Raw genomic sequence first — 27,532 nt, 5'->3', positions numbered from 1 at the left:
ATGAGTTCCTTGAGTTAAATCCCCACCCAGAGTCCTTTGAGAAGCTGGCCTATGAGGTTTTCTGCCTGCTCTGAACCTGGCTAACTGGTTCAGAGAGCTGTAGATGGTGCTAGAATCAGGTTTAGATTGCTTCTGTGAATTTAAAATCTAGTGACTAGAAACATGAATTTTGTCCCCTCCCAATTTTTATTTATATTTTTGAACAAGAATACAATGATGTTAAAAGAATTAAAAACAAAGAAAAAAATCCTCCTGAAATCCACCATTTTAGTACAATTCTGTGTTAGTTTTTTATTCTTTCACCTTCTGTGACTGAATATTTCCAATGTTATGTAAAAGAAACGTAAAAGCCTTGTTATCAGAGGCTCAGAAGTTTACTGTTTGTGCCTCTACCAACTGTGTATTTACTCTGGAAATTCAGCAGTCAGTGCCCCCTCCCCTCCTTCTAAACTCTTCTCTCACACTGAACTCAAGACTGCTTGTTGAGCCATTGAACCATGGGAAATTCATTTTCAAAATCTGCTTAATTGCTGTGAGACTTTTAATTTGTTCTGGATGATGGTGCTAATGTCTGGGAACTGGGACTGAAGCCCTCCAAAGTTGTTAATTCAATCAGCGCTGTGCCCCTGCCATGCCGAATGAAGGGGGGCGTCCAGATCCCTCTCACAAAGAGGGTGGGTCCCTCCTGACCACCTCGTCAAAGATGAATGAGAGGGGCCCCACAGTTAGGTCGAACACTTGGGGCAAATTACCAGGGTGTCAGTCCACATTATCCAAAGCTCTGGGTTGTGCTTCCCCAAATAATTATTCAGTAGGTTTTATGTAGGACCCCAGAGTTTTGTGCATGTTGTTCACACCTGCTAATCTGCAAAATTCTTTAATCACCGCGGTTCTGTTGCGGCTCTGTCTATAATCTGTAAGATCATAAACATCACCCTCAGACTATTGATATTCACGTTAACCAGTGAAGTTTTCCATGGCGAGACTGGTGAAAGCTTGCTCTGTCCTCATGATAAATTAGCTTGTTTATTCCTCTTCTGCTTATTTCTATCCTGCTGTTGGTTAGTGTAATGAAGCAGAAGTCCATTGTGTGTGTTCATTGGGTAGCGATCCTCTGGCACCAAAGGGGGTAATTGAGTAGAAAGGCAGAATGCTGTTGGTGCATGGGAGAAGTTAACACCACATGAGGTCACCAGGCTTCAAGCTTTAATCAATGTGGACACAATGCAATTGAGATTTTGAAAAGGGTTTGTTTATAGTGTGAGAGTAAGGGTCAGTAGTTAATTTGAAATGCTGTAGGTGTGTTTTCCTTGAACCAAGAAGGTACAGAGCATGTGTCATAGAGGATTGTAAATATCCTCAAGGGAGGGATGTAATTGGGATGGGGGTTTAAAAAGAAGAAGGGCATTTAAGAACTTTAATGTACTTGTTATTGACCCATCCATGTTTAAACTTTTACCATTCTTCAAAATGAGAAGACTGTAGAAGAAACACATAGTATAGAGGCACAGCCCTGCCAAGAAATAACCTTTTTATTTTAAAATAGGGATTTCCTTTGGGAAGATATTTGGAATGCAACGAAATATTGCTAATAGTAGTACTGTGTGCTAATTCTAAAAGAATTCTCACTCTCAGAAGTTCACATCTTCTAGGAGTTTTAATTGCCATGGCTTGAATGAGATATTAGGAAAACCATTAACCCCCTCCCTGTTCATTCTGCTGCCCTTTTCCATTTCAGCCTTAGGCTATACCAGGCATGTCTGTCTGCTTTTTGGATTATCTTTGGCGTTTTCCCCCATTATTTAATTACCTAAATTTCAGCAGCTAGAAATACCACGCTTTTATAATCACTCTTCGTTCAGCCAATTTAAAAGTAGAGAAGGTCCTGCCCTTTTGTTGCATGGAAACTTTGCTGGCCAACATCTGGTTTTCAGAAATGACTGCGGGAAACGAACGCGAAGGTTATGGCGGAGCCAAGGCTTGACATGGACTCTGAGATGCTTTGTCGAGTGTATATTAAATTTAGATGATGAGTTCATACTCTTGATTCCACACGTAGTGCTTTTATCCTTCTTCAAAGCACTTGCATAGAAATCATCTCACTTGATCTTACCAACAACCCCCTAAGACAGGCCAGTCCACTAAGGATATTCACATTTTAAAGTTTTGGAAACTGAGATGGAGAATAACTGTGTTTGTGGTGAGTTTTCTTTGAGAAGATTTGATTTGGTGACACTTAGTTATGGTAGGAATTACTCTAGGTATTTGAAGATTAATTGTTATGTGATGATAGGACGAAGAACAGGAAAAAAGCTTAGTTTTTTTATATAGAGAATTGTTTGTTATAGAAGTCACTGTATATTAACCAAACATTACTTTCCAACCTATCTTCCGGGACAAGTATATGCCATCTGTGGTTCATCTTCTTCACCTTCCCCCATGTAGCACTAAACAATTGTTAAACAAATATGTAAAGAATATCTCTTTGAAAGAAAAACAAATTTTAGCTTGCTGAGGGTGTCCAGATGTTTCGATCTTTCCCTAGGAAGAATCTGGGTCATCTTAAAGAAGAAGTCAGGGAGTGCCTAGGAGATGAGGGTGAAACTTGTTCACTAGTTTTAGCTAGTGAATGGTGCTGTGGTGTGGTCGCCTACTGCGTGAGCTCTTCTGTGGTGTGCCTTTCTCCCTTATTTAAGTCATGCCAGTAAATTTGCATTGAAAGGCCATTTTTGGTGTCGGTATGATATCCCATAGAATGGATGTACCATAATTAAATTACCCAATCTCGTATTTGTTGGACATTGACCATATTTCCGGTTTGGGGGCTATGTAATAGCAATACTGGGAAAACCTTCCTTGTAGTTAAATACTTATTCATACTCTTAATTTCCTTAGCGCTTTCACTTTGTGAATTTATCTTAGGTCAAAAGGCACGTCCATTTTTAAAGATTTTGATAATAATTGCCAACTTGCCCTTCAGTCATCAGTGATGACCACCATATAACCTATTAGTCAAGTCTGGAAGTGTCCATCTGCCTACATCTTGGCCAGTACTGGGCATTACTTTTATTAAAAATTTTTTGCCAGTGTGCCAAGAATATCTTTTCTTTTAGTGTACATTTCTTTAATTACTAGTGAGGGTGAACCTATTATCATATGCTTATGGGCTATTTATATTCTTTGGTGACTTGCCTGGTTATTTCCTTCCTTTAGTATGCTATTTTCAAAGTTGATCATCCCTATAATACAACTTCTTAGAGATTAGGGGAAGAGGGAAGACTTATTGGGGAGGATGGTTCAGCTGGATTCTGTTGATAAGAGAACCTGAGTTTCCTCTGTGGCGCTTTCCTTTTGCCACTCTCAGTCCATGTGGTTTAAGAGAATCTTCACCTCTGACTCCAGTGATGGGCATGTGACAAGCCACAGTGGACTGCGGCTCAAGTTAGTCCAATCAAAGTGAATTCTGAGGCTTGTGTGGAGGCTACCAGGAAGAGATTGCTTCTTTTCTTACTAAACTTGAACCCAAATAATAAGAGCCTGAAACTGCTGGAATCCTTCCAATGAAGCCTGAGAATGAAGCTGATAATATGCAAGGTGGAATTCAGTGGCTGTAGAGAAGTGAGATCTGTTGACATAATTTGATTTCTCAAAACGACCACTATCTAAAGACCATTCTGTCTCTGGACATTTTTCAGCTTACTAATTGATTGATTAATCAATTTTTGCTCAAGCAACTTAGAGTAGGATTTCTTGTCTTTTGCAACCAAAAGAGCCCAGACTGATGCCTCTACTATGTCTTTGATTTCAGGATAGGTTGATGGAGACTACTACTGTATTGCAGAAGGTGTATGTGGAGAGTTTGCTCATGTTTGATGGTATGGGTCTTCTGTAACAATTAAAAAATAAAATCAGGTATGGAACCAACCTCTGTTAGGCATAGCTCTTCCAACTAGAGCAGTAGTTGAAATGATCTGTGTGTGTGTGTGTTGTACCACTGTTGGAGCACCAAGTGGTTTGTGAAGATCATTAGCGACAATTCCTGGAACTTGGCCAGCCTGCTGGCTTTGAAGCGAAGCTCATTGCAACACGTGCTCCTGCTGGGCTGGATGTCTGTGTGAAACGGATGGCAAAAGGATGTCCCAGCAGCTAAAATGAGGTTCTTGAGGACACAGGAGAAGCTTTAATGACTGTCCAAGCAGAGCAGTATTTCTGGGGAGGGTTGGGAAGCTTCGTAGATGTTATGATGCCTCGAGGTTTCTTTGGGACATCTAGGAGTCTGTGAGGCAGAACAATGAACGAGCCAGCACATGCTCCTGTAGTCTCTGAACTGGGTTAGTCATGGGCTACAGGAGTGTGCACGTAGATCTCGCCTTTGAGCAGCTTAAAATTGTTTAGAGAGACAAGATCAGTAAAATAATGCAGTTTGTTATTAAGGTCAAAGTTGGGTGAAATAGAGTAAGTATACTAAGCATTTTTTAGATCAGATAAAAAGATTTTTTTGAAGAATTAGGGCATTTGACCTGGGCCTTTGAAGTATGGGGTGGTCATGTGAAGTACAACTTGCTATGCGTAATCCAAGACAAGATAAAAATATCGTTAATAAAACAGAGGAGCATATGATAAAAATAGTAGGTAATATTAATTGAGCATTTAATGTGCCAAGCCATGTGCTGAGTGTTTTATATGCCTTTTCTCAACCCACTGAGGTGGGTGAGCTCGAACTAGAATCTTTGTCTAACTTGCTGTTTTCATGTTTAAAGGTCTAGAGAGACTGAAGGATCCTTAAAACAGTGGTTTGGACTTCCTTAACTTGTTGATTTTCTTTGGAAACCCTCTGTTCTAAAAGCAATGGAGTTTGGGGGACAAAACGTGGAGGTGGCTGTAAACTGACCAGAAGGTTTATAAATACCCATAGGACGGGCATTGTGTTAGACATTGTGGGCAAATCCATTCAGCCCAGGGCCTTCCATCTGTATTTTCCTTTGTGAACTCTTTTGCTGAATGTCCCATCATCCTTTGTGAGATGAGGTCCTGTTCATCCTGTCTGCTTTCACGACGTAAATGTTTTAGGAACTCTCCACAGACTGGCTGGATTGTCTCTTTGGGCTATGAACAGATTGTGTGGGTGATGAGACAAGTAGGAAGAGACTTGGCAGTTGAAAAAGGGGGGTGGAAAGCTCTTTCTCTCGCTCTCAGAATGGAGCTGGGACACAAAGGGAACTTCGTTAATCATGGCTCCTTTGTCATCAGAATGGTGGAGGCATTTGTTTAAAACCACTCTTATTTTGTCCTCTGTCTCGTCTGAGTTAAACCAATTGTTAATGGCTAATCGAGGGGTTAAAAAGTTCCCAGACATGGCCAGGCAGAATCTGCTTCACTTGATAAAGGAGTGGGTCGATTCTTACTGGAAAGCCAAGTCAGGTGTGGTGGCAGGCTTCTTGCAGACGTGGGGCTGGTCTGGTAGGAGACCCTTGTCCAAGATCTCCATGCTGGTAGATATGTGCTTAGATGATGAAAATTGCACATGTGTATGAGAAACGGGGAAGACATGGGTAAGACTTGGAGGTTTTGGTGAGTTTACAAGATTCAGTCACTTTGTGGTACCAAGTCCCTAAACAAACACTGAGTGGAAAACTCGAACATCTCAATTTACTGAGCAACCTTGGACAACTGGTTTAATCTCTCTGTAGTTACTTTCTTAGAAGTCAAAAGAGGATAATAATCTTTGGTACCCACTTAACGGGTGTTGTGTAAAATAATGAGACAGTAAATGCTTTGAGTGCCCTGGAGATGAAGAGATAGGGAAAATTCTCTTAAGTATTATTCATGTTTAATATGGAAAGACGGATCAGTGTAGTTGTTTTTTTTTCTTTTTTTTTTTTTTTGAAAACCTGTTATTCTTTTAGGTTTAGCAGAGGTGCTTTAACAGAGGTTGACTGTAACAATTTTATTTTCCAAGACAGGTCCTGCAAATTTACAGTGTGGTTGGTTTTCCAAGAGGAGAGCTTCAGGTTAGCCCTGTTCTGTCCAATCCCTGAATCTCGTGGTGAGATGTTTTATAATGAATTGCTGGTTGAGGGCAAATCAAGGGTAGTGAAACCTCAGGCAAAGTTAGTGTTTGGAAGAGAGCTCATCAGATATTACTCTAGTATCCCCTAGCTGCATGTCTGTGTGTTTTCTTTTAAAAATTAAATGGGGTTTTGAAGCCAAAATAGTGAGAGGTGGCTGTAAATTCCAAGAAACAGGCATCGCAGTGTCTTAGGGTTGGAAGACAGAAGAAAGAGTTGCTTGATTCTTGGTCTTCTTTACCCATACTGCCCTGTCCTTGATCACCTATTCAGAACAGAGGGAAGAATCCCTTACAAGGTCTTACCCTCTTGTCTCTGGTCTCACCTCAATGATATTTCCTTCCCAGACAAGATTGGAGTTTACTTCTCCTACGATGGTGACGAGCTGGTTCTCTCTGCCCAGTGGAGACCCCACCGCTCCCACCCTCCATTTGTCTGTTTTCAACAGGAATTCACCATTCCCCAATTCTTTAGAAAAACAGATTCTTGTTTTGTAAGGGGCCTGGGAATTTGTCTAGTCCAACCTCACCCATGGTGACGACAGAGATGACCTTCCTGCCAGCACCTTTCCGTTCCGTTGACGAGCTGCTCACTAGACAGTTTGTTTAATTTTTCAATCCAGTTGAAACACTGGGATGGTTAAATATTCTTTCTTATCATTCAGTGGAAAACTGGCTTCCATTACCACATTGTAATTTCCACTCATGAATCCTGGATTTTCCTTTTGGAATAATCTAGAACATGTGCTTCCCTTCTGTTAGATGGTGGCCTTTCAAATGATTGAGGGTGACGATTATTTTTCTCCTTTGAATTTCTCTTTTCCAGGTGAAAAACACCCCTTGTCTGGTTTAGACTCCTTACCATACTTGCTGTCCCTGTCTGGCGATTGTATTCTCAGTCAAGATTAAGTTTACCTCTGCTGTCATGGCAACCAGCTACTGCTTGTGGTTTCTCCTTAGAGCAAACCACCATTTTCCTGTTTTCAGTAGAAAATCCATAATTCAAAAATCAACTTGCTAGTGTCCTTAGAACAAAAACATCGATATTACCTGTGGTCAGCATATTGCAGAGAACACCAAGTTCTACAACAATCGATGCACTGGCCTCGCCATTGTACTCGTGTAACTTATATGCATTTCCCATATGTCAGCACGGGTTTTTTTCATTAGGAGAAATAGTGTGGCCTAAGACCAAGAGAGACTCTGAGCTCAGATGGATTTAGGTTCAGACCCCAGTTCAACCACTTATTAGCTATGGCTTGGTTGAGTTACTTACATTTCAAAGCCTCATTTTACTTATCTTGAAATATAGATAGTAATATCTACCACTTACTGCTGTATAAGAATGAAAATCAATCCAGTTAATTCCCCTAGCACACTGCCTGGCACATAAGAAATATCCAGCAATTGGTAGCTGTTATAATCATTTGTCATTTGTAGGTGACAGCTTGACACAGCCAGTCCAGCATGAGGGCAGCTGTTGTGAGTATGGACTGTTGAGAACTTGGAATCCCTGTAGTAGCCGCAGTATCTGAGAAGGGAGTGTCACAGAATAGCTTAGTGGGGTATGAATTTTTTTTCTAAGCCTGGGCGATTGAGGTAAAGCAGTTCTCAGCCAGGAGTGGTTTTGTGCCCAGGGGATATTTGGCAATGTCTGGAGACGTTTTTGATTTTCACAACTTGCTGGGGAGGAAGATAGGTGCTACTGGCAACTATACTGGCAACGAGTGGGTAGAAACCAGGGCTGCTGCTGCATATCCTACAAGGCACAGGCCAGCCCCCTCTGCCCCACCATTAATCCACCCAAATGTCGACAGTGCCGGCATTGAGCACCCTGGGTAGAGGGATGGGCAGGGCAGCCCGGGGGACCGAGGGGACATCGGCAAGTGTAGCTTTCTGACTGTGAGGAGCCCAGTCTTTGGACAAAACATTGAAATAAGATGATGATCGAGGCTGGCCTGCTGGCCTAGTGGTTAAGTTCGTGCATTCTGCTTTGCTGGCCCGGGGTTCGCCGGTTTGCATCCTGGGCACGGACCTACTCACCGCTCATCAAGCCATGCTGAGGCAGCGTCCCACATAGAAGAACTAGAAGGACCTACGACTAGGATATACAACAATGTACTGGGGCTTTGGGGAGAAGAAAGAAAAAAGAAAAAGAGGAAGATTGGCAACAGATGTTAGCTCAGGGCCAATCTTCCTCAAAAAAAAAAAAAGATGATGATCTGGTGTTGCTGTAAAGCTAACCTCAGGTTAGCTAGGACTCTAGCCCACAGTCCTAACGTGCCTTTATAAGATGTTAGTCCTTTCAGTCTTTCCAATGTCGTGTGCTAATGGTTTTTGCACCTGCTATCTTATTTCCTCATATTACCCCTATTAAAGATGTGACTGATCTACTAGGTCCATTGTTGAGGTAGTAACAATGTCAAAGAAATGGGCAATCAACCAAAAATGAATTTAAAATGATATAATAACTTTCGTTCTTTATTCATACTGTTGAAACATGGTAAAGAAGATATATAATCTGTAGCAACACTTCTAGAAATCCCTGTTTTCTTTCCCATCCACACTGATGCTTCTAGCCTCTCTTCTAAAATCCCCCAAAGACCTCCCCTGATAAAACTCCTCCCCAGCCCAAGCCCATCTCTTCTACTGTCCCCTTTCTCTTGATTGTGTATCATGAAAACCCAAAGAATCCATCTAGCAGTAGTTGAACCCTCGTTGGGGGGCAGGTGAGGACATGCAACAGAGCAGGCAAAACCAGCATTCTCTTTATCTGCAGGGAGAAGGGAAGGGGTAGGGAAGACCCATGTTAATACTTTGGGCTATAATTATTTTCTAATAATTTGTGAAAATACTTATGAAAAAAGATGTTATGATCCCATTTCACTGAGGAGAAAACCAAGGGCTGATTCTCTGTTCCCTCAAACAACAGGCTGCTGAGGGTATCCCTGGAATGTTTCTCAGGGAAAGACATGTTAGATGTTCAAGTTAAAATTCTGATAGAATCATCTCTGATTGCTGGGGCTGTTCACCGAGAGACAAGGAAAACTCTTATTTTTAATGACCCAAGATCCAGACCTTCTAGTTCCTTGAATGTTGATTAACACATCCCTTGGGAGGAATACAGGATAGAGAGCAAGGAGCATATCACCATCTCCCACCAGACTCTTCTTCTCCTTCTGCGGGCAGCATTGTTACTATCAATAGTTAACATTTATCAAAGCCTCACTGTGTGCAAGGGGCTGTAATAGGCTCTTTCTATTAATTATTTGATCTTCACAACAAACCTGTGAGGTGGGTACTTACTCTTAGTAAAATTTTACAAGCGGGGAAACCGGCTGTAGAAATTGCCCAGCTAAATTGCCAGGAAGTAAAGGAGCTGGGATTTGAACCCGTTTTTCTGAGTCTAGCGCCCTTCCTTTTAATTCTTCTCACTCTGTTTTTGTAGATGCTACAGCAACGTAAGGAACCCTTCCTGTGTACGAGTTCCCTTGCTGCACTGTAATCGTTGTTTTCTCTCATGGAATTTTTCTGTAGAGGGTAATCTGGGTAAATTTTGAAATATTAAGAACCCACAGTTAAAATGAAAATCATTCAGAATGAATGTTGTGAATTGATGTCTCATTAGCAAATTTTGTCAATGATCTTTTGGCTTACGGCAGGGTATGCCACGACTTCCATTTCTTCTGAATAATAGACTCAGCTCTGTTGAGCTTATTTCTATCATCCTGAAAAATAGAGGTTGGACATGCTCCAAATTATTTCATTGTATTGGAATGTCTTTGTGTTGTTTTATACTGTGAGCATGTAGGCTATTGGCTGAAAGCTGGAATGGTGTTTTGTTTTTTTCCTTAAACATTTTTATTATGACTGGATTGGACCACTTTCCCATAGTATATATTATGGAGGGTGTATTTCATCATGCTGAATACATCAGTATGAAGTTTTACATATACAGTCGGCTGTAACTTACCCTTGCGTTCTGGAATAGTTTATTGGTCTCACCAGTTGCTGGAAGATAGAAAACACCCCTTCCAACCCCTAACTGTAACAGAATAGAGCTGGATGATTAAGGTCTCTTCCTTTAACAGATGTGAAAATACAAGGAAAATGTAAGAGAAGGGCCCTCGAGGGGCAAGGTTTGGCAGCCTGTACTCGTGACATATAAAACTGACCCTAATTTAAAAGGATTTTTCTTTAACTTAAAACAATGACTTTCATCATAACATGGAGTACGTAAATTCCCTTTTAGAGTCATAGTAAGTTAGAAGTGTCTAGTAGTTAAAATACTGCCTTTTACAGTTGTGAGAACTGGGGTCCAGGATTGGTTGAATAATTTGCCTGGTTAGTGGCATATCCAGTACTAGAACTTGACAATCCTGATTCCTGGGATGATTCATTCCTCCAAGATTCTTCTCCTCAAATGTGCAGTAGTTCAGGAATAGCAGACTAATTTGTGGCCCAGAATTGAAGCTTAAATGAATGAAGAGTGCTCATGGAATGTTAATGATGGAGAAGGCCCTAAAGCTGTCTTTCCATCCCCGCCCAGTGCTCATAGGTCCTCTGCACTGTAACTTACCACGTGTCACCAGCGGGAGCACTTCCACTCACACAGTTGTGGGTAGCTCATTGTCTTCAATCGGTCAACGGACCTCTGGATCCTCTGATGTTATTGACCTCAGATTTCCTTCCTTAGAATTTGCAACTTTGGAACCACCTAGAATAAATCTAATTCCTCTTCCAAATCTTAGTCATTCACATATTTCGCCGTTTATCTGTAACCCCTCTCCCCAACATTCAAACTGAGCTCTTTAATTTAACGAGCTCTACACCTCCAGCTTCTCCATATTCTACCTGAGATGTGACACATCACTCATTTTCCTTTGATTTCTCTCCTAGCAAATGACATTGTCATCCATCTACTGCCCGTGAAAGAAACTTGGGGACATCCTTGATTTCTTTCTCTCACCTACATCCCACATGAATCAACAGCGCCTGCAAATTCTTCCTCCTAAATAGTTTTTCCTTCCAGTCACAATGGCTTCTGCCTGTCAGCATTCAGAAGCTCTGCGTGTCATCCCAAGGCTTCTGCTCCACAGTTCTTTCACCACCAGAAGTCCCCCATTGCTTTCCCTTGCTAGTTCTTTGAGAACTTTCACATGTGATTCGTTGGACCAGAAAGGAAAATTCATTTCAAGCTGCTGGGTAAATAGAACATAGATGCAGCGCAGATTTCTTTTCCCAGGTTTCTGTCTGAGCCTGTTTTGTAGATTTGATCTCAAAAGTCGGATGTGATGCCTTTATAAGGGGGTGTTTGCTTTTCTCTCTGGTAGGACTTGTTAGGAGGATGTTAATGAAGTGGCCAAAATTTTTTCTATGTATAATCTTAAGAAGATAGATTGTTATAAAATCTTCAAATATGCAGCTATTAATTATATACATTTAGGGCTAAGATTGAACATTTTATCTCATTTTGTCTCCTATTTTCTTTTCATCGTTCAGGCCTTGATCCCTCAGGGCAATGCTGGGATAGCATAAATAACTTAAGTCCTGCCTTTGAGAACCTCAGTTGCCAGGAAATACGCTAAAGAGAGGTTATCTAAACATGCTCCCACAATTTGAATATTGGCTACAAACCCTTTGGGAGAAATTTTTCAAAAATTACCGTGTTTTTGCTTGCCTGTTGTCTGTCTCATACACATTCTTTTGATGTGTAAATTTGCTTTCTTTCCTGTGGATTGGAGTGATAGTGTTCCAGTTTAGGACAAGTTCATTTTGATCCTCAAAATTCAGTATTCATTTTATATCTAGGTTGACACAGATCTGCAAGAAGCGTCATAAGTGGAAATGAGCACATGTGGGCACTGGGGCACATGTGTAACATGGCATCATGTTGGCATCATGGAAGACAGCCATGGTCTCTTCCCAAACTCTCTCTGAATGCTAGTCTTAATTGTGCTTTCATGTAGGCAGGCCATGGATCCAATCCACTAGGGCATTTTTTTAATGATGTCTAATAGGTGTTTGATAAAAGCTTGTTAGGTGAGTCAAGTGTAACTTAACATTATTGTGTTTATTATGACATAGAGACCCTTTCATGTAAATATAGTTCAATTCGGGTTTGGAGGACTTACGTGTCCAAATCTCTATGCTTGGTACCATAAGGAGGGTCCCTCCCCTCCAAGCTTATAATTTTGTAGTTTTCAGAAGCTATGTTGGCAAATACAAGGATAATGCTATAGTAAAGACATAGACCAGGTGATGCTGGCATCAGAGGAAGCAAGGATCATTCGTTACTGAAGGGAAGTTGGTGGCAGCCTCAGATGCTGGCCCATTGTAGGCATTTAACAGATTGAATGGAGGAGGTGGCACTGGAGCTAGCGCCTAGCACTGATGAAAATATTCAGATATTTAACAATTACATAGTGATTTTACTTAATTTTGTTATTTCAATATTTTAAAAAACCCAATTCCTAAGAATGTGAGTGTTAAAACTGCAGTTTACCCCTAACATTTGCATCTACCTCCAGTTCTAGGGAATTCACGAATTATAAGGTCCTACTTTTTCTTTGAATAACAGGGAAGGGGAGATGATGATGATTGGCATTTGTGAAATTCCAGTTGAAGTCGTTTACAGACCTGGGCCTCAGCTTGCACTGTCCAGCACTACATTTTTGGCCCTTCAGAATGCCCTGTTCTTTTCATTGCTTTTATCTGTTTTTCTAAAATGGGTCAGAATATGGAGAAAAATAAAGCAATAAACTGCATGAAGCTCTGTAGTGGGCCTTAACCTCTCCATTCCCAAGTATCCCACATGTGTGACTAGGAGACTTTCTCCATCTGTTGTCACCGAGAAAAGCTTGTTCAGTCCAGGCTCTTCTCTGTTCAGTTACTTCCTGAATGTCTCCACGGACGCAGCGCACCCTTTCCTGAGTCAGGTTGTGCCATTGTTTGCCTACCCGAATTGTCGGTGAGTTCTTCCTTGGGTTGCTCTGAAGCAGCCTACCTCTGACTTGCATCCTTGGCCCTCATTCTGCCTACAAGGTCTGTCGTAGACCGTCCATGGCAGCTGTCTCGTGTTCTGAGTTGGAGCCTCTCTAGGCTAACATCCCAGACTGCTGGCCCAGAATTTGAAGTTACAACCAAAATGCCCGTAAAATATGGGCGAGTGGCCGTTAGTTTCAAGTGAGTTCAGTGCATTTTTGGGAGCCTGTTATTCCGCCCTCCCTTTATGGAACCCTGTGGGGGTCGTCTGTCACCGACTGTAGTCTCCCGGGTAAGCTGTGCTGCTGCTTCCCTCTGTGTGGTGTCCAGCCCAGTGCTAGCTAGAGCCTTGTCTTTGGAGCTCCATGTGGCCCCATATCCATCCCTCTGCTCTAGAGTTACCTCTCAGGTAATTTGGGAGCGCTAATCAATAAACGATTGAGAGGCAGTGTGGTGCACGGGAAGGAGCAGCAGATATGAAGAGAGCTGGGGACTGTAGTCCTAGCTCTGCCACTTACTGGTGGGACAAAACCCACCAACCTTCTGCCTGTGCAATAGGCATCATTATGATGACTTTACCTGTTCACTGTGAGGATTAGATGATCTACGTGTGTGAAAGTGCTCTGTAAAATGTAACGTGCAATCCACATATGAGTTAGTATTCATGTTTAGTATTAACATTGATACTATTGATAGAAGTAAAATATCTGTAATTTATAAATAATAAATGTCTGATAATAAATTATAAATAACAAATGTGTGAAATTATTATAGAATGTAACACATACTTCAGAACAAAGCAGCTCTTTCTCCCAGAAGATTTTTAATTTTGAGGTTCTCTAACCCTAAAATTGCAATACAAAAGCGTGCCTGTGGCGAGCTCGCCAGCTTCTAGAGGCAGTTATCCCCCTTTGTGTCACCCCTACCCCCAGAGCTCTGCCAGAGCAGCTTTGGGGGCTCTCCGGGGGCTCTGAGAGATTTCCCACACAACAGCTGGATGGTCCTCCACACTGGGTTTATGAGATCATAGCTAAGGTAGGAAATTATAAGATGCTATAATTCACTTTCCATAGGTGGTCTTGGCTGCATTCCACAGCCATTTTGGCTGAAAGGTGGCTGGTTTTGAAGCGCTGGCACAAAGTCAGAAATTCCGCCCAGATGACTGGTGTGCCGAGCAATGAGCAATAGCGTCAACAGATGAGCCATTTGGTTTTTCTGTGGAGCTCTTTTGTGTTCACTTCACGTGTATTTAATTTTTACTGTTTTGAGTATTTCTTGGAGTAATGCAGAAACAGTAATTGCAGGTATTTTTCAGAGATAGAGGTTAGAATTAGTGATTTGCTGTATTTCTGTCAAGCTTCTTGATTTGGTCTCTCTTTGCTGCTAGACACCAAAAGGGAAGGTCAGGTTTTTAATCTGAATTCAGGATTCAGGATTGCTCCCCCAATTAGCACGTCCAATGGGTGGCAGATTTTATGTGCTAAATCTCTGGCAGGGCCCTTTCTGTGCATTTTATTATTTTTTCAAAAAGAGGAAAAAAAACCTGGCACCAGTCTTGAGCCTAAAGTAATTTCATGTTTGCCACAGCATTTCAGTACTATGGATGAGTTTGGCTCGGTGTCCCAAAGCACTCTAATTTTTTTCCTCTTGGTTCCAACGCTCCTCAAGTCCGTGGGATCCAAGCCAGGCCAATAATGGAAGCCAAGCGGCGCTGCTTGTTTCCGTAGATCCTAACAAATGTAGAGGAATTCTTCTATTCTTCAAAGCTGCTACGTCTTTGGCTACGGAACAATTGAGGTTGCAGGCCAAACATTTAAAATCCTCATCAGCCTAAGGTGTAAACATAGAATATTGTTCAATATTTTTTTAAGTCGGAATGAATTACAAGTGTTTGCCACAGTTTCTGAAACTTTGCTGTCAAAATGTCGTTTATTCATAAGTTTATGTTGTATTTTTAACTAAGTGCTTGACTTTTGTGTGTACAGTACAGATTACTTTGCATTCAACTCTGCTGTGTGGTGTGTGTGTGTTTGTGTGTTTTGGTGGTAGTAGTTTAATGTAGAGGAATGTTCTGCTGTGTTTAAAAATTTAGCTTTCCTAGAACAGATGTTAGCATGATTAACTACTCACTGAAAATTACTGGCAAGAATGAATTACATTGCACTTAGTGTACCCCATTACACGCTAGGGCATAGCTAGGATAATTCCAAAAATCGCTTCTCCAAGTCTGGCCCCGCAGACCCACTTTCAGGTCTCCAGTAATTCAGAGTGAATTGTGAAATAATGTTTCACTTAGTAATCTAGTAAGATTTAATTGGTAGGGTTGACATGTAGGAGAATTTCATCTTCAAAGCCAGTGGCAGAGGTGGAGTGAGTGTCTGACCATTATAACTTCAGAGCAAGTTCAGTAAAGGAATTAACAGACTGAGTCAGTCAATTCTGAAGCACTAAGTCAGTTTAACACAAGTATTTACACTTTCTTTAGCTGAAAAACTTAAAGCTGTCATTATAATGAGACATTCTAAAACGTAGATACGTGCTGGGGCAGATACTAAGAGATCTTTTTAGGAACTGACCTGGAGGGAACGGTAAGCAGATGTGGCTCAAAGAGTTGCTCGTTGTCTAAGACCTCACAACTCAACCGGAGAACGTGGTTTGGCTACGTCGGCTGTACAGTGTAGCCCACGTGTTTCCTTTTAACTAGAATTAAAGTGGGAGATTTTTGAGCTTGAGAAAGGCAGGCAGAATCCCTGAAGGAATTCAATTGAGTAGATTTAAAAGCTAATTTCTAAGTTTAGTTGAAGATTCTTTTATGTTAAGTGAGTGCTTTGGGGGGCCTTTGAATAAAAATTCTTGTTGTATAAATAACAGGAATTCATCTGGTCTCCTTGGTTTCTGTCACCGCCTGTATTCCTCTTCCCCTCTTCTCCTCCTCCCCTCTTTGAGGCACATCAAAAAATCCTAAGCAAACCCTGGAATTAGCCAAGGGCCTAAATGCCCAATACATTCCATATAAATTCTTATTAAAGAAGCATAGATGGATTCAGATAGGCAAAGCTTAGGACCAATGTGAGTATATAATCTTTTGTGAACTCCTTATAAACACCGTTCACGGCCAGGCAGTGGAAGTTGTCTCTACATTACAAAGTGGAATGGATGTTGAGCCATTTGGCTTTATAGGTCAAGTGAAAGTCGTGGGGTTTACCTTATCTGCCTGTTGCTTTTGTTCTCTACTCTTGTAGATGTAGACACAGGCCGAGTAATTCTTAGTGCCCCCAAACAGTGATTCTGTCCTTTTAAATCAGCCTCAATTGTTTTTCTAAAATAAAGTCTAATATTCACTTTCTAGTAACCCAGAATCTTTTAGGGAACAAGATAGAGAATAAATAAATTAAATTCTAAAAAATGGATAAATAAACCAAGCATTCACATTTTTGCAGGTGCAGAAATCGTGACGACAGATTTTTAACTGAGATTAGGTTTCAAGAGTTAAATCAACCTCCCTCTTGAGTCAGGAGAAGAGAGCATCTGCTCACAATTGTCTGTAGGTTTTTAAATCAGTGTGTAGAGTTTTGTTTTCGTTTTTGTTAGCTACTTGCTGTCGTAAAAATAAAATTCTCTAACATTTCTGAAATGTTTGACCATTTTTACCTAAAGCCATTACTGTTTCAAATTGAGGGGTACCACTTGTGAATGCTTGTAAACGTGAATTACCCTTTTAACTGGTCTCTTCTCCACTCCTCCTTGTAGCCCAACGCAGATTAATCTTTAAATATCGTCTTTGTTGCAAGACAGACGTTCTTCCTCTCATTGAGGTGAAGGCTATTACCTGGTGATGGAGACTTCAGAGGCTCTGTGGAGGCTTCTCCATTCCCTCCTCACTTCTCCTGCTCCTCCTCCTCCCAGCAGAGCTCAGGTCTGGCTTTGCAGCTATCTACAGGACAGAGATAAGTGTCTTAGAAGGAAAGATCCCCCCACATGAAAATTCTCTTATTTGTGGGGCTCTTTATTGTTGCTTCTTTATTCTCTATAGAGTGGAGCAGAGACTGTTGGGCGCGGAAGCCAAGGCACCCTAGCAGAACGCTGCCGCTGGTTAGGGAAAGTGAAGCGCTGAAACAAATGCTGCCTTTTCACCTGCTCAACGGTCTCTTTTTAGATTTTCTTACTAAACACGGACACCTGCAGAACATACTGTGATTCTCTAGCTATCCTGTGACCCAGCACGTGCTCTTCTTCAGTGCCTGCCCCACTCGGCTGGCCCCTTTCTCCCCTGGCTAACGAACACCTGCTCTCTTTCCAGGTGAAGGCTAGGCCTCCTGCATACAGCCTCCTCAGCCCTCTTTACAACTGATTCATCCTGTGCAAACCTCTGTCAGAGCAGGTTTCAATCAGGATGTACTTCCCTGCCAACTTCTCAGCCTCCCACACTAGAGCGTGAGCAACTCGGGGTCTGGGACTGTCATTTGTCTCTATCTTTAGTTAGCACAGTGCCCGCATAATATAATACTCCTAGATAATTGCTAAAGGAATCTTCTTTACTTGTAATAAAGCAAAGAAATAAATAGTCTGTGTTGGCTTAAACGGAGACCATGTGTCATGTCAGCATGTTGTTTTAATTTTATTTTAACTTTTCTAGGAGGCAACCAAGTCTTGTATCTCTGTCCAGCTCTTTAATTACAGGTTCTGGAGGGAGTAGGGGCTAATGATTTGGTGTTGACTCAGCTTTGAGCATGATAGCAGTAGTGGTTGGCTGGATGGTAATTTGTGACCTGGACAGCCATTTGAGATGCCATAACAGGAAGCTGACTGGAGTCAATGAATTTTCTTCCCAAAGAAGTACAGGCTTAGTCATTGTTCACTTAAATTTTTATTCAAGGTTACACTGTGATGATGAATGGAATTTTTGCCTCATTCTAGTGCATTCACTTCCCCTACCTCCCAAGTATCTGACTGTTGCCCTTTCTCAGGTAATGTCAGGATAAATATAGCACCCACCACAGTGATAATTACTTTTCCCTGTAATTATTTGTTTATTGTCTGTTTTCTTCATTATTTGTACATTCCACATGGCTAGTATCTATTTCGTTCACTCCAGCACCTAATAGTGCCTAGCGCATAGTAGGTACTCAAGACATGTTTGGTGAATGTAGTATGAGCTTTAGGAATGTATGTAATTGAGGGGCCACTGAATTTTCCTAGAGGCTTCAAGTTGTGTTTGTGCAGTTTTTCAAAAGCTTGTATTGGAAGTCTTATTGATTTCATATCACTTTAAAATTAAATGTCGCATAGTATCACATTTCACAATTCTCTACTATAGTGGAGAGGTGGAGGCCAAAAACACTGTGTTGAAATACAGATGAGAGGAGAAAAAATAGCCTATGTTTGACATGGTAAAGAGAACTGAACTCGAAATAGGCCAGAGTTTTCAGTGAGTAGCTCATGGCTTTGTGACTTCTGTGCCTACTCTAAATGATGTCTTAACCTACCATAAGTTAACCAGTCCATAGTGCCTGGACGTGTTCGTTTTTGGCCAGATTGCTCTGTCTGCTAAATTGTACTGGTAGAAGTAGCTTTGGGCCCACTTTGTTTCCACTAAACGCTATGGTTCGTAGAGGGGCCATTTATACTGTGTGCGGAGGCAGCTGAGTGATATTGCATTACTATCCTAGGAATACTGAGGAGTGGTTATTTTTAGCTTTCACCTGAGCAAACATGACTCAGTTTGTTGACCTGAATCCATCCAGCCCCTTCTTAAATATACAAACTCTATTAATCCCTAGAACCACGCTGGCGACTGTGTAAGGACTTCATTATGTATACCTGTTAGTTAGTTGATTGTGGCTTCTTCAAAGGTTGCAGATAATTTCCTCTTCTTCTATTTCACTCTTTTCTCTTACAATAAAATCCCTTACACTTTTTTTTTTCAATTTAAAGACAGAAATCAAACTTCTTTTGATTTTAGACAGTTTTGTGATCCATGTAGTCACAATTTTGGCCATAGCTAATGAAAACACCTTCTACTAGCTATCAGCTTTGTTTTTGGTTTACTTTGGTAGGCTTTCTACATAAAGAAACACCAGGGAGTTGCTTTTAGCTGGCGTAGGAAATTGTCTTGAGCTGCAAATATATTACTGGGGGAATATTACCTGTCTGTGTTTGAAGATCAGAATGTCTGTTTACTTTCTTCAACAATACGAGTATTTTGCCTTTTGAGCACTACTAGAAACATTGAAAATGTTGAATTATTTTTAGGTTTTTAAGTTATGCAAAAGGTTTTTGAGACTGGAGGACTAATTTATTCAAATGAAGAAAATATTTGTGATTCTCATAGTATAGCTTGGGATGCCCTTGAGGCTTCTCCAAGTTCATTACGATGATCTTTATGAAAATGTTAGTGTTCCTGGGATTTTTTTCCTTTATGAAAGAAACACTAAGCTAATGAAAGAATGAAAATAATTCAGGCCGCTACAAAGGAAGGCGTTCACTGTGTCCATTAAAAATGCAGCCTTTGTGCCCGTAAAGTGTTCAGCTTCTCTGTTATTAAGTTTGGAATGTGGTTTTGGAGCTTAGCTGAGGAGCTCAGCTAGTTATTTTTCATTTTGGTCTGAGGAGGAAAAGACTTGTTTTTCAAAAGAAAAAAAAAAAAGAAATGAAAAAAGGTTGGGTTCGTTTTGGAAGAATAGAAGTTTTAAAATGTAGTAACTATTTTCTGCAGCAAATAGTCAGTTTGAGTACGTTAGCCAAAAATAGAATTCGTGAGTTTTGTCTCCCTGTTTATTTCTCCAACCACATTAAAAAGGGGTCAGTTAAATGTGCCAGTTTGTCTTTCTAGTGTCAGAGGGCTATTTAGCTGAGTCAGGATAACCAAAGTTTGATTGATTCATATTTCTAATAATAAGTCAGATGTCTGGTTTTAGATGGATTAGGTGTGACACAGTTTTGAGTTTTAGAGAAAACCTTCCCTGGCATGGATTAGTGGTGACTCGGTGTTGTGGTGTTCAGGATACCATGCTGAAGGACATTCAGTTGGAGTTTAGTGGTGCTGTGTTCTCTGGTACATTTTAGTAGGCATTGTCACAACTTTGTGCAAACAAAGGATTTTACTACTCAAAATTTACCATGAGGATAGATATTTAGGGATAGAAAAAAATGTGTATTTGAGCATTAGGGTTAAGGCAAGATATTAGTAATACACATTTCTGCCTCCTAAGTGACTTTCCCCTTGCTTTTTATGTTCCTCTCGTTGTTGTCTGGTTTCTATTAGGTAAGAGATGATTTCTGCTTATAAAAGGTCTGAAAGCACAGCATGCCAGGTATCGTATGTGTAGAATTAAACATATTTAAACCATGCACATAAACTATAATTTATAGTGTTTTCCTTTCAGTACTGACTTTCAGAGAACAAGTTTTATAAATTGACTTAAAAAACATATTGTACTAGCAGGACCCACATGAAGAAACTTATGAAAATTTTCAAACAGATAAAAATGGTCTTCAGTTAATGGAAAACCAATCACTTGGGGAAGGATGCTGATTTTTTCCCCATTAATTTCTAGATTTAATGTAATTTCAATGAAAATCCCAGAAAAAGGATATAAATTTGAAATGGGTTGAGGGAGAGGATTGACTCTTTCAGATATTGATACAAACCATCAGTTACAGGATTCAAAACAATGTTGTGTTGGGCCGTGAACTGACAGTCCAATACATGGAATAGAGCAGATTGTCCAGAAACGTCTATTGGTACACATAAGATAAAGGTGATGTCATAAATCAATAAGAAAGGAGAGGCTGTTGAGTAAAGAGTAATTTAAATATTTAGAAAAAATAAAACTAGAACCTCACCTCATCTCTTTTATCAAAACAAATCCCAGATGGATCAACTATTTAAATATTTTAAAAAATGAAATTGTAAAGAGTAACTAGAAGTTAATAAAGGTGGCTGTTTATTGAATTTTGAATGAAATAGTTCTCTCTAAGGACAAAAGCATAGAAAAAACATAAAGGAAAAGAAAGATTCTATATAAAATCTGGAACTTCTCTATATTAAAATGTGCCATAAACAAATTTAGACAGCAGATGGAAAAGTTAAGGTAAATTACTAACAAAAAATATTAGACAAAGAATTATTCTTATCTATAGACAACTTTTACAAACCAAGGGGGTGTGTAGATAAATTAGACTTGGTATATCATGTGATTGATTATTTTGTAACCACTAGTGAAAAATTTTAATTATATAGAAAATATTTATCATATAATAGCTAATATTAATTTTATACTTTTTATGTACTCAAGCACTGTTCTGAGTAGTTTTCATAAATTAGCTTGTTTAATGGTATACAATGACTCAGAGTGGTAGGTACTATTATTATTCCCATTTAAGAGATGGTGAAACTAATATACAGACAGGTTTAGTAATTCACCCAAACTTTCTAGCATGGATTAGTGGTGACACGACTAGAAATGAGAGAGCCAGGATTTGACACCAGGCAAGCTGGCTCCAGGCTGGTGTTATGTAACACTCTGCTTCTCTAAGTGAATAAAAAGAAAAAGCTAAAAACTATGTATGGTAGCATCGTATTTTGTAAAAGTATACGTTAATATTAGTATGGATTTTAAAGTTATACAATTTAATACATGTTTAAATTTTTATCTGATTACACACTCATAGAAGAGACAGATAGTATTTTGATATTTTTCCAATAGTAGTTACTTCCCTCTAGTAGGATTTTGGGTAAATGTTGTTTTGAACTTTAAAATTTCTAAATTTTGCAGATTTTCTATTATAATCATTTAACCATTTTATAATCACAAAATAGTGTTTTTTAACGTTATATCATTCAAATGTGATGCTCTCTGTTGAAATGCATGGAGTCATATTTCAGCACATACACCTCTGCAGTATCAGACAATGTTTGAGTTCTTGCCCTCTCATAGGTACCACCCTAGATGAGGGCTGGAGGTCAGCCTAGCTCTATCTCTCAATCAAAAGCAGGGTTGTAGAATTTTAGAGTGAAGAAGAATCTTAGAAAACAGCCCTCTTGGTTGAATCTTAGAAACCAACCATTTTGATTTTCTGATGAGGGTCCTGAATTTAACCGACTGACCCAAGATGAACTGAGAGAGAGTCAGTTGTTCAACCAGGCTTCAGACCCAGGTCTTGTGACCTCAGGCACTGTGCTCTGTCAAGCTCCAGAGCCCTCTAGGCCCTCAGGCAGGTGGGAACTGAAGCAAAGTTGATTTTTGAGACATTTGTTTGGTGTGAGGAGGTAACTGAACCAAACTGGTTACAAATATATTCTTTCAATAAATAATAGTGATTGAAAACACAATGGGAAGGCTCTCGGGAATACTCACCTGAATTTGGGAGATACTTACGTATTACTGATCCCAAGTTATAAAAGGCAGGACGAAAAATGGAGAGAAGACAGGAGTGGAAAGAATGTTAGCCAGAAATGAACACTTAAGTGGATGATTTTTCTAAAACAGGAAAACATTCTCTTTTCAGCCCCGGGGCCCACGACGGCCGTGTCCTACATGTCAGTGAAATGTGTGGATGTCCGCAAAAACCATCACAAGACAAAATGGTTAATGCCCTGGGGGCCCAACCAGTGTGACAAGATCCGAGACATCGAGGAGGCAATTCCAAGGGAAATAGAAGCCAATGACATCGTGTTCTCTGTCCACATCCCCCTCCCCTCCATGGAGATGAGTCCTTGGTTCCAGTTCATGCTCTTTATCCTACAGCTGGACATTGCATTCAAGCTGAACAACCAAATCAGTAAGTACACCCGGCTCTCAGCCCTCTCCTGCCTTGGGGAGTTTCTCTCTTCAGGTTCTTTCAGAGCCAGTTCTAATAACAGTAAAGTGATAATGTTAATAGCAGACAATTATTGACTGCTTACTACTTACTAGGCACTTTTCTGAGCACTCTACCTGTATTAACCCATTTCATCTTCCCACCAATTCCTAGAGGTAGGTCTCGTTATTTCATTTTACAGATGGAAAAGTTGGGCACCAGCAAGGTTGCCCAAAGTCAGAAGGCTAGAGAGTGGAAGAGCTGGGATTCAAACCAGGCAGCCTGGCCTCAGAGCCCTGCCCTAACCACCCAGCCTCATCACCTCGCTAGTGCCACGAGGAAGCCCACCCCACTAGAGGGATTTGAGGATTTCTGAAAGGTCTCATGTTTCAAAATGCTTTTTCCCACTGGGCTTATAGTCACGTGGAACTGATGGATTGATAACCAACCTTTACAGTATGGTGTGCTGGGTGCTGCCACCCACATATGCCCAGGAGGCTGTGGGAGCGTAAAGAACAGCCTTAGAGCAGGGAAAGGAAAGGTTTTCTTGGTGTGTGTGTGTGCATGTATGTATATGTGTGTGTGTGTATGTATGTTCATGTGTGTCTGTGTGTATGTATGTTATGTTCGTGTATGTGTGTGCGTCTGTGTGCTTGTGTGTGTGTAGAGGTGAGCAGACAGTTATTTGAGGTGACTGTTAAAGAGTGAACGCCCTGACATGAGTTGGGGGTAAGGTGGGGGCAAACAGAAAAGCATTCTAGATAGAAGGAACGGCTGATAGGAGGTTCCAGATTTACACAACAGCTGAAGCCTTTATGTGGTATTTCCCAGGTCCCCCTTCTTTTGGCTGTTGACTTATTCCTTGGTTCATAACACGTTTATTCATTCGCTCATTTAGACTTTGTTAAGTCCCGACCATGTGTCAGGGCACTAGTACTGGGGGTACAAGATTGAACAAAACATGTTCTTGTAAGGGGTTAGGGAAGACGGTGGCTGGGAAACAGACGCTTACACGTACCAAGAAGAAAGATGCTATAATGAGAGGAATATGCAATGTTGCAATACTGTGATTCATAAGAAATATATATATTTGGTCATTCAGATGACCACAATATATTTCACATATATGTTTGGTCTTCATACACAGTTCCTGACTCACAGCTCCCAAAACCTTTGGAATTTCCTGAGGTATAAGAGCAATGCATTTATCTTTTGTTATAATATTTGGTCTCGTGTCGTCAGTTCCTGAAAAGGCTTCAGAGCATTAGGGTGAAAAGGGTGTCATTATTGATAACAAGCCTCTTTCCCCCACAACTGGATTTATGTTAGCAGATGACTTTTGGGAAACACCTAGGATAGCAGCTGGTTGCCAAGGGAACTAGCCAGGAATAGAGGGTTGGAACTCTCAGTCTCACCCCCGATTTCCAGGGAGGAGAGAGGGGAAGGGCTGTAGGTTGAATCAATCACCAATGGCCAGCGATTTAATCAACCATGCCTATGTAATGAAGCTTCCATAAAAACCCAAAAGGAGGGGTTTGGAGAGCTTCCAGATTGGGGAACCAGAACACTTCCACGTGCCACCATGCTGGGTCCCAAAGTCCACGAGGACAGATGCTCCCTCGTTAGGGACCTCGCCCTATGTATCTCTTCATCTGGTTGTTGATTCATATCCTGTAATATGCTTTGTAATAAATTGGTAATCTAGTGAGTAAACAGGTTTTCAGAGTTCTGTGAGCCACTCTAGCAAATTAATCAAACCCAGGAGGGGGTCGTGGGAACCTCTGATTTATAGCCAGTCGGTCAGAGGTACAGGTAACAACCTGACCTGCGATTGGCATCTGAAGTGGAGGGTGATCTTGTGGGACTGAGATCTTTACCTGTGGGATCTGATGCTGTCTCCAGGTAGATAGTGTCAGAATTGAGTTGACTTGTAGGACACCCTGCTGGTGTCCAAGAATTGCTGGATGTGTGGGGACCCCCTCCCCCGCCACACACATCCTAATTGGTGGTCAGAACTTATTACTTATATATCTTAATAACTGCAAAGATGAATTCCTTCCCAGCAAATATTAATCCTAAACATAAAAATGCCCATGTTGGTGAGGCTGTAACTAAAACACTTCTATATGTAAATGGAGTGTGAATGTGTCTTATGTTTTTTCTCTCTCAAGCATGTATTCAGGCTTCAAAATATATTTTATCTTCATCTAGAAAAAGATTGTACTAAAGATTCTTATCTTTAAAAAAATCGCTCAATTTCTTGGAACATGAGGGCTTGCACTTAATAGGAGCACACTAAAATATTAACAAGATAGACAACTAACAGTTCCTTCAATAAATGTATAAAATAACTGCAAGCATACAGCCAACAAGAAAAACAGATCAAAAAATACTTTGAGCAGTAGCAGTGGGTGGGGGTTGTTGACTTAATTATGAGAAAGTTGCATATTAGGTTTATGGGAATATTTTTTCCTTAAATGTATTTGTCATACTTTTGTTTATGGACTCTGAGGAAGGCTTCGATTAAAGAGTGATAGTATGTCTTTGCTCACTGATAGATATAGATATATACATATATACATGTATTTTAATTACGATAATATTTATAAGACACTATGGGTCTGTGTTTTCCTCTGATCCTTATATTAAGAATGCATGAGACTGCCTGTCTATTTTTTTATTTTATCATTAGTTTGGATGCCTTTCTGACAGCAATAAATGGGACAGGAGAAAAGAGATTGGGGGTGTGGTGAACAAGATCCTATTATATGTGGGTAACTTCCTGTTTATCAAATATTCAGCTGTAACAACATTACCTCAAATGTAAGGAAAAATCAGGACCAGTCCTGTTTTTCCTTTAAACTTTCCTAGGCAGTCTATGAAATGAGTTTCAGATTTCAAATAATGAGGAGAGATTTTATATTTGGACTATAAAATTAAAGTTGGGATTTCCAACATATGGTCAGAGTTTTCACCTACCTTTGAAGGGTCTTTGAGCAGATAAGATAATCAAAGGACTATGTATTTTAAATTACTTTTACTCATTTGGTGTTAAATGTTTATTCTTTTTAAACTTTTCGATTTAAGGTAATACAGGTTTTAGCTAGGATTTGAGATCTTAACAAACCCTCAGAAACCAGGAAAGCATTGACTTACACTTTAAAACCTGGTCATTGTTTGATCAGTTCCAAGATTTAATCAGACTGATGCCGTGGGGTGTGTGTGTGTGTGTGTGTGTGTGTGTGTGTGTGTGATGACATTATAGAGTAATTTATAGTAATAAAAGTGATTAGAGAATGTGTATATTTATATTTGATTATTGAGAAAGAAGATACTCCATACATCTTATGCAAAAAAGTAATTCACACTTGAAAAAGTAATTTTAAACAGAACCCGTACTTTTCACCTGTTAAACATAACCATTTTTAAAACCGACAATGGTCATTCAGTGATAAGTATGAAAAGTAGTAGGCAGTTCAACTTTTAAGTGGTGATAGTTTTAAAACAAGAGTCTACAAAGGCTGGGAGGGCAGGCCAACTGAAGAGAATCTGGAGACTTATTGATGCTTGGAAACAGGAGTAATTGACTGTTCAGTGAATACTAGTTACAAATTCTGAGCAAACCTAACTGTCAAAGTCTGTTTGGGTCAGTGCTGACTTTTTCCTGAACGTTTCAGAGGCCTGGAGTTAACCTGTTTGTCAGGGCACAAACGTGGTGCTTCTGTAGAGTTGTAAGGGATACGGGACTTCTTCAGTTTTTACTCCAAAGAGTTAGGAAATAGAGGGAGTATGTGTAGACAGAAAAGGGTGTCAGAAAAAAGCCAGTCTAAACGTCTGGTGTCTGGATATGTGGTTAATCATTGGGAAAAATGCATGGTTATCTATGTGATGGGCTTAGATTTTTCTGTTAACACCAAATTCTATTTGCAAATATCCTCTAGAGTGGGTGTACCTCATTCTTTTGAAAGTGTATTATCAGTTACTCAATTTATATATGTATTTGTGAGGTATAGGTTTGGATTGCTAAAATGGTGCCCACTTGTAAAGAATCAGTCATTCTACCGATTACAACTGCAAGTAACCTCAGACTCTCCGTGGGGCTTCTTTTGAGGAACGTGGGTGCAGAGATCAAAGAAGGAGGGGATTTTTTTGACTTGTTTCTACCCAGCTTTCAAATCTACAGGTTGTTGAAATAGAAGCACTGAGATTCATTGGCAGAAAGCCTCAAGATGGATTGATCTGTCTTGACTAGTAAATCTAGGATTTTCAGCGGTCTAAAAATCCCTTCAGCTGAAGAAATACTGGTAAATGGTGTGCAGTGGGAAGAGCAGGACGTCTGTTCTCTTCTTAGGTAATGAAGTCATTCTGTTTGCCTTAAGCCCTGTGCTGTATGCTGCAATTGTGTGTTAAGTCTTACTTGCTTGTTTCATTGTTGCAGATGACTATGTGAAACAATGGAATTATTTCCATAACTGACAAGTGATTTTTCTTCTTTCAAACTGAAAACATTTCTGTAGAACATATTTCTAGTCAAAAGAATAATGAGAGTGATATTATTATACCCAGACAGTTTTCAAGTTTGATGGCTGAGTGTCCTGGGAGAAAATTGTCTGACTTTTTATGAAGTGATTGTGCTCAGCCACTTGGGCATCTATTATGGAATGTTGGATAGACACCACA

General features: G+C 40.2%; 1 protein-coding gene across 3 annotated transcripts in view; it reads left to right on the top strand.

Moving 5' to 3' along the window:
• Positions 1-27,532, top strand: part of WLS (Wnt ligand secretion mediator) — a 91,379-nt gene that overhangs the window by 14,508 nt on the left and 49,339 nt on the right. For 2 of the 3 annotated variants that reach the window (XM_058538271.1, XM_058538272.1), the window contains exon 2: positions 22,562-22,834. The exons of the other annotated variant lie outside the window; for it this stretch is intronic. In XM_058538271.1, coding sequence (XP_058394254.1) covers positions 22,562-22,834 — 273 coding nt within the window. The remainder of the gene's footprint in view (positions 1-22,561; positions 22,835-27,532) is intronic. 3 annotated transcript variants of the gene reach the window in all.

This window comes from Diceros bicornis, chromosome 4, assembly GCF_020826845.1.
Source record: "Diceros bicornis minor isolate mBicDic1 chromosome 4, mDicBic1.mat.cur, whole genome shotgun sequence".
Taxonomy (NCBI): Eukaryota; Metazoa; Chordata; class Mammalia; order Perissodactyla; family Rhinocerotidae; genus Diceros; species Diceros bicornis.
This window is presented reverse-complemented; position numbering and strand designations above follow the sequence as displayed.